This window comes from Amphiura filiformis, chromosome 6 (assembly GCF_039555335.1).
Source record: "Amphiura filiformis chromosome 6, Afil_fr2py, whole genome shotgun sequence".
In the NCBI taxonomy this organism is placed as follows: domain Eukaryota; kingdom Metazoa; phylum Echinodermata; class Ophiuroidea; order Amphilepidida; family Amphiuridae; genus Amphiura; species Amphiura filiformis.
The window spans coordinates 26,931,365-26,945,008 of NC_092633.1; the positions used below are offsets into that span (position 1 = coordinate 26,931,365).

The 13,644-nt window shown below is 36.9% G+C and overlaps 1 protein-coding gene and 1 long non-coding RNA gene across 2 annotated transcripts in view; one reads left to right on the plus strand and one right to left on the minus strand.

The window, feature by feature from the left end:
* Positions 1–1,343: 1,343 nt before the first annotated feature.
* LOC140155200 (uncharacterized) lies at positions 1,344–4,645 on the minus strand. Its single transcript, XR_011859358.1, has 3 exons — positions 4,292–4,645; positions 2,806–2,937; positions 1,344–1,631 (listed from the first exon to the last, which is right to left on the minus strand). It is a non-coding gene; the product is annotated as an uncharacterized lncRNA (long non-coding RNA).
* An 809-nt stretch (positions 4,646–5,454) lies between these two features.
* Positions 5,455–13,644, plus strand: part of LOC140155201 (aldehyde dehydrogenase, mitochondrial-like) — a 35,017-nt gene continuing 26,827 nt past the window's right edge. The window contains exons 1-3 of the mRNA XM_072177942.1: positions 5,455–5,829; positions 8,767–8,871; positions 9,712–9,852. Coding sequence (XP_072034043.1) covers positions 5,707–5,829; positions 8,767–8,871; positions 9,712–9,852 — 369 coding nt within the window. The 5' untranslated portion in view covers positions 5,455–5,706. The remainder of the gene's footprint in view (positions 5,830–8,766; positions 8,872–9,711; positions 9,853–13,644) is intronic.

Here is a 13,644-nt window from a genome sequence, read left to right on the forward strand (position 1 = left end):
CGTGGGATACAATGATATTCTGGGAGACAAATTACTGCTGGTGGCAAACATTAGCAAAATGGTGCAAGTGATTATGAAAATGCCACTGTTAGCAACAACATTTCAAAGCAGTTTGAGGTACCGGTACTCACGCTTTCTTACATGTAGCTCCAACTTCCACTGACATTCTCCGCACAAAGGTGTGAGGTGTACACCACAGCCACAAGAGGTCACACAGAAAAATAAATTATCAACAAATTCACAACTACTTTCCTCACATGGAGTTAAATTAAAGAAATCTTTTTTTCTTTTTTCAGTGTAAATTTTGAGCACATTTGAAGGTGTAAGGTGACCAAAACTGTGACTGAAACTATAGTCTCTTCCCGGAGACTGGCTTTGCCGTAATAAATACAATGTACATTTGCCTACCACATCACAGTTACTTGGCATGGGACAATTACATATTTAGCATTTTAAATAAAAAAATGATGATTTAAAATTGTATTTAAATATACTGCAGGTTTTTCACAACATCCTTAACCCTGCAGTCACATGGCTGCTCACTACAAAAGGGTTGAAATGTTAGCAATACAGCAGGTTTTTTTTGGTTGGATTATTTAATGAGTTTGTGTCCCTAAGTATGTGTAGTAAACTAAAAATCAGTGGCTAAAATACAATGTACATGGCAAATTCCTTTCTATTCAAAAACTAACTTTGCTGAAACTGCAGCCCATTCATGGTGGATGATCATGGATCTACATTAGGGACTGTTCACAAACACTTGTTGGGGGGCTGATGCAAAAGGGGGCTCTTAAAAGTTTTGACCCTTCTAGGGGAGAGGGGCTCTGAAAAATTGACCACAAATTTTCCGGGAAAATTGAGTATATGGGGTTGACCCATAATTTTCATGTCAAAAGGGGCCCTGAAATTTTTGAGATCTGAAAAAGGGGCCCCAAAAATTTTCACAATGAAATTTTTTTTGCATCAGGGCCCCCAACAAGTGTTTGTGAACGGTTCCTTAATCGATTTTACTGTATGATACATGTACGAGGGGTATCCAAAAGTTTTTGACATCACCCAGAAGTGAAAGAGCTATACTGATAAAATTTTGTCAGTGTAATCACTGGTCCTTATGTACATTATGGTTCAAAATGGTCTCATAAGTATGTTTACTTTCTTTCCAGGTGGTGCTAGATGGGCAGTAGGCGATTACCTTTTCATGATAAGATCCTCCACTTTCTTGAGTTTCTTCACTGTGGCGCGCCATCCATAAGTGATGGACGTCCACTTCTTGGCTAATCTGTGAGGGACATGTAGCCAGTTTGGAAATTCCTTTTTCAAAAAGCAACAGTGCAATCGTTCCTCAATTTTCACCATCTTGCAGGTTATGCGCCTAGCTACTGCCCACCTAGTGCCATCTGGATAGAAAGTAAACTTATACTTATGAGACCATTTCTGAACCATAATGTACATAAGGACCAGTGATTACACTGACATAATTTCATCAAAATAGCTCTTTCACTTCTGGGTGATGTCAAAAACTTTTGGATACCCCTCGTACAATGTACATGTCATACATCATAGACTTACTTGCAAACTCATTTTGTGTGGCATGGTGGTGCAGGGCTCTAGCCTTCTCCTGTCTTTTTCTCCTGATGACATGAAGAAAGAAATGCAAATTTAAATATCAAAATTTGAGGAAAATTGAGGTACATAATACATTAGATGCATGCATAAACTCCTCTAGTTGATTAATTTCACAAAAGTGAGGTTGAGCTTTACCCAAGGAAAATCTAGTACTTGGACGTAAAAAACAAGCAAACACAAACAGAGAAATATTGAAATTCCCAATGATTACACAGACAGTACAAGTACCCACACAGATTTGGTGCCCTAATTTGTATTTACTGAACTACACTGTATTGGTAAGCACCGGAAAAATGTATGATTTTTGAGAGCAAATTTTATGCATCAATTTCACAAAATTCCTGATTTGTGTGATTTATCCATAATATTACCCAAATGTGTGCATTCCGCAAAAGTTCAAATTTGCATTTTTTAAATTAAATTACACGGCGCAGAGTTGAATTCGTTACAATTAAGTCCTATGAACAGTGGCGTACCGTGGCCACCCCTCCCCCGGGGGGCTGAAGAAAATTCAATTTTGCCGCCCCTTCCTCAGCAGCCCGAAAAGGTTGCCCCAATTTTTTTACGGTCGTTTGAAAAAGTGAAGAACAAAAAAAAGGATTTCTAGGCGCTAGCGCCCCAAAAACAACACATTTTTATATATAGTACAATTTTTTCAAAATTTCCGCCCCTTTTTCTTTACTAATTCTTTTTGCCGCCCTTCTTCTTCCGCTGCCCTTCGATTTGGCCACCCCTGCTTTGACTCCGGGGCTGGCGCCTAAAGCCCCCAAAATATGCGCATGATGAGGGCGGTCGACTGCATATCCGTCAGTACACGCTTTTCAATACGGAATAAATGCTAACCTCAATGTGACATCATCCAAGCAGCAAAGTTCATTTCCCATGGAAAAAGCATGTATTGACGGATATGCAGTTTACCATTCTGCTATAGTCTATTTTCTATACCGGTACTTTTTTCTGCATGGATTGTATTACAGATCACCATGGGTTCTTTCAATTTTGTGAAAACTTATGTTTTTTTTTGGAAAATGAATACTTTAAAAATGGGTGTCTTGGAAAAATCTTAAAATTTGTGGCCAAACCTGAAATTCGCGATTATACCCAAAATATGTGAATGTTAGCGTTTCACATACATGTACATTGTACATATCTTTTCAGATTGATTTTTTTAATACATACCCTTTTCTTTCTTCCTTTGTGTGCTGCTTTGCTTGTAGCTCGATCTTCCCCGTCAAAAACAACTATGGGCGTAACATTTTGCCTAACCAACACATCTACTGCTTAGCAGAAATCATTGACATACCGGGGTACCTGTAAGAACCATAATTGCATAAAAGTGAGGGGTGGTGCAATAATTATATGTACCCCAGTGAATTATAGGGGGCAAAGATTTTTGGCAGGCCAAAGGGGGGGGCAAGCATTTTTGGCAGGTCGAAAGGGGGGGTCAAGCGATTTTTGGCAGGTCGAAAGGGGGGCAAGCAATTTTTGGCACAGATATTTTGGGCATCTTTTTCTATATTACGCCCTAAAAGGCGTGGGAAAATGTTACTGAACATGTTCAAATATGCAAAATTTCCTGCTCGCTCTTTTCGATTATATGTTAAGACAATTTAAGGTTTTAAATTGGGTTCCCCAAAATCTTGCATGTGTAAGGGGGGGCAAAGATTTTTGGCACGTCAAAGGGGGGACAAAGGTTTTTGGCACGTCGAAAGGGGGGGCAAAGGTTTTTAGCACGCCAAAGGGGGGGCAAGCGATTTTGGCAGACCATTTTGAGAATTCACCCCGGGGTACACATAATTATTGCACCACCCTGATGTAAAATTGGTTGATATACAACTTGTCCCTATCCCAACCCACCCCTTGACCAATAGCGTATCTGTGGCAGGGGTCACTCTGCACCCCCCCATGGCTTTGACCAGGAAGGAAAACCTGAAAAATTATGCTAAATCAGCCTATTTTACACCTCTGCCTGAGAAAATCTACCCTGTGACCGGGTAAATCTACCGCACACCAGGATTTTGCCCGCTCTGACAAGTGACCCCAATACACGGTACACCACATACTGCCCTTGACAATATAGTCTACCCGTCCTTTGACAATATATATAGTCAACTACCTTAGCTAAAGTTATTCCCTCCAGCAAGCAAGGGACAGGTTGGTCACTGGTCAGTGACAAGTTGCCTTCAAAAATGTGGTGCAGGTTGACGCAAGGACAGGTTGGCATAGGAACGGCTTGTCATGTATTCTTAAAAATTAACTTCATTCATGTGACCAGGTAACATTAAAACCAATCAACGGTACAGGATGCTTTTTTGGTCACGCAGCTATAAAAAGACAATTTTCATGGTTTAGAATAGGAGATTAATGAAAAATAAGCCCTTAATCCTTTCCTTCATCACCGAATACAAGTCACACACTTAAAATAATTTCTTAATATATGAATAGTATTGTAAATAATTGTGGTTCTTGAGAAATATGTAAATTATGAAGATGTTGTGTTCAACTCTTTTCACATCATAATTACAGAACCACAAGATCCACAAAATTGTAACTGGATTCAGCACCACACCCGATTTAAAATGATCATAACAAATTTCACTACATGTAGATGGTATACCATCTACATTACATAGTATTTAAATTAATAAGCTTAAGCTTAACTTACTTCGTGGATCAATTCCAGGTTGTGCAGTGTACCTGCGTCAATGCCTGCACTTCACCGCCCAAATCCGCGGCAGAAACCCTGGCAGAAACTTTATTTTCTATATTCTTGAATTTTGGGAGTAAAGATTTAATTCCCATTGTCACGATTCGATTGTAACCGTGTGTTTGAAGCTGTCAACTCCGGGATTGTTATTTACGATCAGCTGATTGAATATCACAGGCTGTTTTTAACGGCTGATATCGCTAATTGTTCAAAATGCGCATGCGCTAGACATGCGCATAAAACAAATCGTGTTCCCGTGGTGTTGCCGTCGGGATTGCCCTGGAATTGCCAGAGAAGTATGACCCACCCCCCCTGGTGGTACTTTCTCAGATTGACGCCACCAACATCAAGTTCCAGCAGGAATCGGATGAGGAGTGTGAGAGTTGATCAGTCAATTTGATATGGTGCTACGGTGTGGTGCGGAGCGTCATTGGGGGTGTAGGGGATCTTTGTGCCGAGGTGTTCTTGGATTTGTACGGGGGAACATTTGCAAATTGCAAAATCAGTTTACCTACTTTGTGCAATTTCACTAATGGTTATTGAATTATGCGATGTCTTTACCCTATACTTGGCAACTCAATTTTAGTATTATATTGTATTTTTAATGTATTTTATAGTGTTTATTAAAAATGTGTTTATAAATGTGTAATTTTATTTCTTTTATTTTGGTGTGTGTATAAGGGACCCCATCCAGTGGGACTGCGTGCCTGTTCGGGGATGCCCTTTTGCACCACACACCGCTTTTTGATATTTTGTGCAATAAAGGTATTAAACTAAACTATTAGATATTAAACTAAACTAAATTGGCAAAGAAAGGCCTTTGGGTGACAGATCGAATGGAAAAATAAGGGGTCTCATGAGTGACAGTACATATCATTTGTAAAAATATGCCTTTGAGTTCAATGCAATATTTGGGTGGTAGCGATGCCCTACATACGTGCCCGGGCATACGTGTTTCCAACGAAGTTCCCCCCAGTCTTTACCCCTATATATCAAACAAGCGAGTCCGAAGCCCACTGCGAGGTTTCCACCTGGTATTTCATGTTCAGTGGTGGCTCCCTCAACTAAACCAATCGAAAGAGAACATACATGTACTGATTAGAAATTTAAAAGAGTATGCGGCTGTCCGCGACCCGCTATCAGTTAAATGGTGTAAAGTTCATGTCAGTTTAGTTTGCGTGGACGATATACACATGATAAAGAAAACGATAAACCCGCACTCCGCCAACGTCGTCATTGAAGTGAGCCTCGATTGCATACATCCATCGCCGAAATTCGCCTCTGCAGGATCACTTTTTTTTGGAAAAGAATATAATACAAGATTTAACAATTTCTGGAAATTTACCTAATCAGTCGGAAGAAAATTTGTCAAAATGTTGCGCACCTCAGTAAACAAATTGTTTAAAACTGGAATAATACAATTGAGTCGTCGTCAATATGCTGCTGCCGCCGCAATACCAGACCCAATAACCAAGCCAGATATACAGTGTGACAAGGTAGGAAAATACATGTTTGTTTGTTTGCTTGTTTGTATAATGTAGTTGGTTAATAAATCTAATTCGGAAATGACATATCAAATAGCCGTATGCCTGAATATAAACAAACAAATGGCGACAAAAAGAATAATCAAGTTGCCATCATTTGTTTGTTTGTTTTAAGACAATTGGATACGGCTAAATGATATGTTCCGAATTACATTATCAATTGATAGCTATTGATCAGTCCAAAGAATTAATTGATAAGCCAACTGATCCCTCTAGCATATATTATAACCCTAGACCCGGCTTCTCTGGTATAAAATGTATAACGTAAATTAATAAATCACACTGCATTACATTCTCGGCATGGCAAATAGCCACAAATTTGTGAATCATGTCAGCAATAGAAAACCACATTGAACATATGCCTGGTTAAATGAGCTATGAAATGCTGTGCAAGCGTCATCATGATGGTAATAATGACTTCAGTTTTGGAAGCGCAGTGTTTTTGCATACTGATCAAAATAAGCGAAAGCTTTGTGAAACGGCTAAAATAAATATAGGCACCAAAAGCTAATAAAATTGACTTTCTATTTAGTTTGTCTGCATTCAATTATCGTCGGACGAAACTTTGTGTCTTCACCAAAATGCAAAATAGGCATAAATATAAAATATCTAAACCGCCGTAAGTGAATTTAAACTTCTCTTATTAAGCGTCCAGACGAAACGCGTTGAGATTGTACAACTTTTAGAAGCTATAATGTACATTGTTATAACATGAAATCGGTTAGTTTTTGTCAAACCCGTTTTTTTGCTACATTTGTATTGTCTCAACAGACTTACAGCCAAATTCTTTGTGTCTGTAAGTAACAGAGCAATTTTGACATCGGCTAAGGCCCTATCAAGTCCCCACTGATATAACTCCACCTTAACGGCCAAAATAGTCAATGGCGTTTACTTTATTTTACCATTCCTGACAATTATTACCAATATTATTTCACCATTTTGGTACAAAGAAAACAAAATTTAAATTGACGGAAATCGTAGTTACGACTGTTATGATCATAATGATGATGTTATTAAACCTGTGTATAACACATGATGACATGGCATTTTCTGAAACATACTTTTCCAAATACAATATCGGTAATTCTGTTTTTAAATCAATTATTATACACATGGACTACAAAAACACGGTTGAGGATGCTACGCGCATTTTCTATGATATTTCTTATGTCAAAAATATTTACTATGATTAATACCATAATACTTTTAAAAAATTACAACAATTAATGCACAATGGTGTTTTTTGCTAGTCCTCTTGTAATTCGCGCATCTGATAGACAAAATAAAAGCAGAAAGACATGTATAAAGCGTATAACGCTGGAAACATCAGAGTACACTAGGATCCACAACATGCTCATCTATCAGAGGTACAGTTCTTAAACTCCAATACATTTGTACATTCATTGAATGACCTTTGAAGATTTGGTTACAAAAACTCATACTCGCCAACTTGAGGTCAAATTTTGCACTATGATTATGTAATTGAAATTATTGGACTATGCCATTGGGATGAGGCTCTTGTGGTTCATAGTGGTATGGGTCAAAGATAGGTTAAGTGGCCACAATACCTCATATAGGTTCAATAACATTCAACATAATATTACCACATATTGCCATTAACTAAAAAAAATATGGTTGGTTGCATTTCAAGGATTGTTGGCAAAATTGAAAACCATTGCGCCAAGAATATTGTTCGATTGAGGTTTGTTTTTGCATTGTCCTCCCACATTAGTCATTTGTTTCACACCCGGGGGTCACTCCCATTGTGGCCTGTACACCATCCGCGATAATGAAAACGCGTAAAAGGGTCGTTTTTCGTGGGTAGGCACGATACGCGCGTATCGCGTTTAGGGTGTCTAAAACATGAAAAATTGGAAAAAAGGGTAGCAAAATTGCAATTTCTGAATACGCGGAAATGAAATTTAGGGTATGAAATTTGATGTTAGGAATGAAATCCCTGTTTAGGGTGTCGTTTTAGCCAAGGGTTAAATCCTTGTTTAGGGTGCTTTTCAAAAGTTGATTATCGCGGATGGTGTACAGGCCACAATGGGAGTGACCCCCGGGGGGTTTCATAATACTTTCTTTTGAAACAATACATTTAAAATAAAAGAACTTTAGTGTGAAAAAAATCCGTTTAGGAATGACACATATGAAACGGAAATATGGTTTGCCTGGTTCACTATGTAGTAAAACCAAAGTATTAAACCATGTTACTAAATGGTTGTTCATTTTATAACCACACTCTAAATTTTGCAACGGATAATGTAGTTGTCAACAAATGGTTGAACCGTTTGTTGCACTTTCTTGATGCAACGTGCTTTGAATAAACCTGAGTACATACAGTGCCTATATGACAAGCCATAGGTGTCAATTGTCTTTTGGAAAAGGGTTCGTAATTGGTAAAAGTAATTTCTTGGCTATTTATTTTGCACTATAACACATAATTCTCCCGAAAATACAAACGCATACTTTCGGGATAAATATGTGTTAGTGCACTTTACCAAAAGACCAATTTTGACACATATAGCCATATAATTAATGTAAAGTACATAGCATCAAGACAGTGCAACAAATGGTTCAACCATTTGTTCACAACTACATTAACCGTTGTAAAATTTAGAGTGCATGGTAATAGCAGGAACCCTCAATAGTTCTTCGAAACGATATCTGATGAACATCATTTTCATTGTGGTTCTCTATAATAAAGTATGTGGTATAAACCTTTATGGTTCTTCAACGGGTTCAGACCACTTTTGTCACCTTGTTTTATATCGGTTTTGGTGTGGTTTATTGGGCAGGGATGTTTATTTTTGCATGTGCGTCAGTGTCTCATACCACGTCATACTGACCTTGTGTTAAGTTTTCCTTTTATGTGTTTTAACTCTGCAGATATTCATTAACAATGAATTTGTTGACGCCAAGAGTGGGAAGAGGTTTCCAACTTTAAACCCCGCAACAGAAGAGGTCATCTGTGAGATTGCAGAGGCAGATAAGGTGAGGACATTCGTCGGAAGTTGCAGCAAGTGGTCCGATGGTGGAGGTTTAATTTAGAACATCATCTGGACTGGTCAACAGGGTTTGCAAATGAAACAGAAGCTGCATGATTACCTAAAGAACCAAACGATCTCTGACTCCCTAAATTCAATTTTTGGATAAGCTACTACGAAGTAGATTTAAAACAACAGTCACAAGATTGTATTTGCAGGGCTGTGGTAGCTTACGACCTGCATCTACAGGTCCTCTTTCGCCACTGAAGAGATTATTCCACTTGGCTACTAATATTGTTTGGTTTTGGTCAGGTGACAAAATCTTGTTATAATTTAAATTTAAAGTGCACTTCAACGTATGGTACAACTTTATTAAAGAGGTTGTTCATATGAAGTATCATACCGTAAATATGGCTGACTACTAAAATGCATTCAACAAAAGCATAATTGTAATCTACCGCGACAGTTCGTCTCACACACATAACAAATGCACTACGATCAAGTAGGTTGATGACAACATTTGATTGAATGGACTGCACTGCGCCATGATTACGGTGAAGGACACCGGTTCAAATCTTTTGTTTGGAGCCAATCAATCATTTCGCATGAACAATGGCGTAACCGTATTGCAGCTCCTATCCTCTCGACAATGAGATTATCCCTTAACTTACAGCTCCCCCATACACATGGGTGAGGTGAGGCAAGAGAGGCAAACGCCTTGCCCCCAAAAAGCAATAATGGTGTAATAAAAAATAAAAATAAATAGGGCATTGTCTCCAATTTTTAAACACAATTTCTTTTCATTTCTACCTATCTTATGGTACACTTTTCGTCTTACCATTGTCAGGCTGATGTAGACATTGCCGTTGAAGCAGCCAACGAAGCATTCCGTTTGGGTTCACCATGGCGTACTATGGATGCATCAGAAAGAGGCAGGCTCCTCAACAGGTTAGCAGATCTTATGGAAAGGGACAGGACGCTATTGGCGGTAGGTCAAATTCGCTTATTTTTTTATCTTTCCTCATCATCTCATTCTGTCTCTCTAAAAATCTAACCCAACTTTGCGGTTCAAGTTACACTACGGGCAAACCTGTAGTCTGGAAATGATGCCACTTAGATTGAGTGAACTAACCTAAAAGTTTGATGACGTCTTATAAACGAAAGTCCCCCTTTTTTGGGGTAAAAGAAATGGTTCAAATACCGGTCAAAGAACATTTCACACTTACCATGCTTACGTTTTCAGGGAGGGAGCGGGTCAGCTTCCTAGCGAAAGGACTTAAGACGTCATCGAACTTTTGGTTTGTTCCTTTCGCCCAGTCTTGAACATGCAAGATGCCAATACCGACCTTTCACTCAGAGTGCGTTTTCAGATTGTTCAGCCATCGGAAGATCAACCTTTTCCCAGAGGCGGATTTAAGGGAATGGGCTCTTCCAGGATCTAAGGTCAGCAGGAGTAGCCCAGGGCCTTCCAGAGAGGCGGATCTAGGGTTGCAAGTCAAAAATTTTTCCTGCCCGTTTTAACACAAACATAAGGTACGTCCGCAAGTAAAATTCCAGTGAAAATAATAATCATTTTGTATTTTCAATTGCACATGAAACAATCATTTAAATCGTAACGATCATCACAGTATGTTGCATCACAAAGGCAATGGGCTTCGAAAAGAAAGAAAATAATATACATACGGTATACATGTACTTCATGTGCAGTATATTTTGATGTTATATTATAATTATGTTATATTATAATTATTGTATATACCAGTGATTAAGTGTAATAAATAAATAAATAAATAAATAAATAAATAAATAAATAAATAAATAAATAAATAAATAAATAAATAAATAAATAAATAAATAAATAAATAAATAAATAAATGAATGAATGAATGAATAAATGAATGAATGAATGAATGATTTGAAAAAAATAAATAACTGTTTCATCACTGTGCAATATCTTAGTTCTTTTTTCATCAGAAAACTAAATAAAACACAAAATTAAGAATCGTTTATAATCAGCCTTATATTGTTTTACGAGGGGCGGTCAGTATATAATGAGAGTTGACTTGCAACCCTATATATGGATTATTTTCATGGCATTTTTCTATGATCACATAAACACTGTGCCTTTGTCTTTCAAACAACACATGTAAAATTATATCACATACTTGATTACGTAACACCATTAGCATATAATCAATGGTCTACAGTTACTGGCTGAAAATGAGAAATAAGAGGCTGAAATGAAGTATTGTTGAATTATTCTAGATTTTCTCGGGAAATAAAGTATGGAGAATTCTGCCTTTTGGAATAGTAGTAGAAAACAAACTTCAAGTTCATAAAACGATATTTGTCGGTCTGGAAAGGTTTTAGTTTATTTATAATGTGTGATCAAATATGTGTTATTTATACATGTACCCAAATATACTTTGACGAAAAAGACTCAAAATATATTCCGATTATATCTGTTCAATATTATCATGATTACGGTAAATGATTGAAATAAATTAAACTAGCCTATGAACTAAATATTCCTATCTCTGGAAATTGTTTGTAAATTTTGCACTGTTTCCCGATTTTAAAATTATAAATTTTTGGGAAAATAAAACCCAAATCCCCACTTTTCCAATAGAAATTACCGATCGCGTAACCAGTCCATAGTCATCTGATATTTTAGTCTATGTCTATGGCGTATTTACCGGGCGTATTTATACTACAATCCAATATACATTGTATACTTGTGTGCAAGCATGTGTAAGCCATGACCGAAATAAAAATATCATTAATTTAATAATGGATTCACCAGTTGACCTTGAAATATGTTGAACTTGCATGACACTGATACATACACGTACCATGCATGCAAAGCATTACTGCATTATGAACTCATGTTGTTATACTCTTCCCTGCTTTTCATAATTACTCTGATATAGTAGACAACAAAGCGTTTGCGAGTAATCTATTTCGGAAATACTAAATTATAAATAAAAACATATTTATATTATGTTTTATGTTTAAAGCGAATGTTTATCATTATTTTAATAATACACTGACATGACTTTTTTTAATGCTCCACCGGGATGGTACGAAACGGATAAGGAACCGTTCATTGTTTTGTTCATTGTAAATGGGGGGGATGATTAGGCCTAGAGTTCAATGCACGAAGACTTAATTTCAATGAGCCCTAACTAGATTGGTCATAAATGCCACACTTCAAAAGAAATCTGACGGATTGTGCTAGGGAGTTCTGTGAGTAGCACTCATATTCACTGAAATAAATACCGTAAAATCTCGTCTACATATACAATTGATGTGTTTGATGAAAGGTAATTTAATACGAAGCAGCCGTAAATATGCCAATATAATATATTGGTCTTTCAATAATACTTGTTTGTATACGATTGTATTGGTAATTTATTTGCTAAAGCTCCATAAAGTTATAATTTTGTGAATGGGGGCGTCTGGATTAATTAAGTTTTCATCAAAAACACTCTATATGCTTATAGACGAGATTTTACGGTATGTAGCTTCTTTAACCTATACCTATAGGAGCTAACATAATTATCGTAACCCTATTTTTCTATGGTCAAAAAAAGGCTGTATTAGATGAATGTGATGATGAAATCTCATTTTTCAGTTCTATGGTTTCAATTCTTCCTTCATAATCAATATTTTCGTGTTAAATATCAGCTGTTGTTTTTATTGATAAAAAATAATTTATATAATGTTCAGACTATTATTGTATTGTTTTATTTAATAATGATCAGCTAGCTACTATAACTAGTAATTTTGATAGTAATGTATAATATCGTGTCTCTCCTGACCTGTCCTATGACAGCTCACCTGCTACAACTAAAATTCATGAATAAGTTTCATTTAATATTATTATTATTATTATTTTTTAGTGTTATTATTATTATTATTATTATTATTATTCTATTACCCCCACGACCCATTATTCAAAATCGCGCACTGTGATTTGTTGAAACGCGTCACGTGAAAGACCATTAATTAGCAATAAAGTGACCAGGGCAACGAACTTTATGTTCTTCTCGCATCAGAGCGCACAGCATATTATATTAGCGCCGTTACGCATTCTACGCAAAGCATTACGCTTGGTTACGCGTTCTGCAATACTCGCTATCACTTATGCTTTGGCTACGCGTAGGCGCTCCACCTTGAGGTAAACAACTTGAAATATTTGAGCAAAAATGTTTTTAAATCGCACTATTTTGTGGTTATAGAATAGAAATAAAGGGTGCAGCATTATCTTTTACACGCAAATAATGTGTCCTCGGCCGTAAAAACGTTTAAATAATGGGTTCGGCTGCGCCTCACCCATTATATACGTTTTCGCCAGCCCATAGGGCTGGTATCTAATTCTGAGATGGGATTTGTGTACACTAAAGATTAGCTAAGATTATAGCCTTCTGCTATTGGTATGAATTATTTTTTTTACTTCTTGTGGTGGAAATGTTTTTGATGTCTGCTAATTCGATTTGCAAGGAAAAGAAAGTATGTTTTGCCGTTTCAACGAAAGAAAATGATTGAGTAATGCCAAAGTTATGTTTGAATTAATTATGACTTAAAAAGTTATCATAGGTTAGGCCTACACATATAAACATAAACTTGTTCAGCAATCAGCATATCAAAAAATGACATGGTCAACAATTAGTAATTAGTGGGGAATGATATCAGTGGACTAATGAGCATAGCATGATGTTTGGTTGCCTGTGAGTGCATAATTGATATGTTGATAACAGATCTAATAATGTTGTAGAAT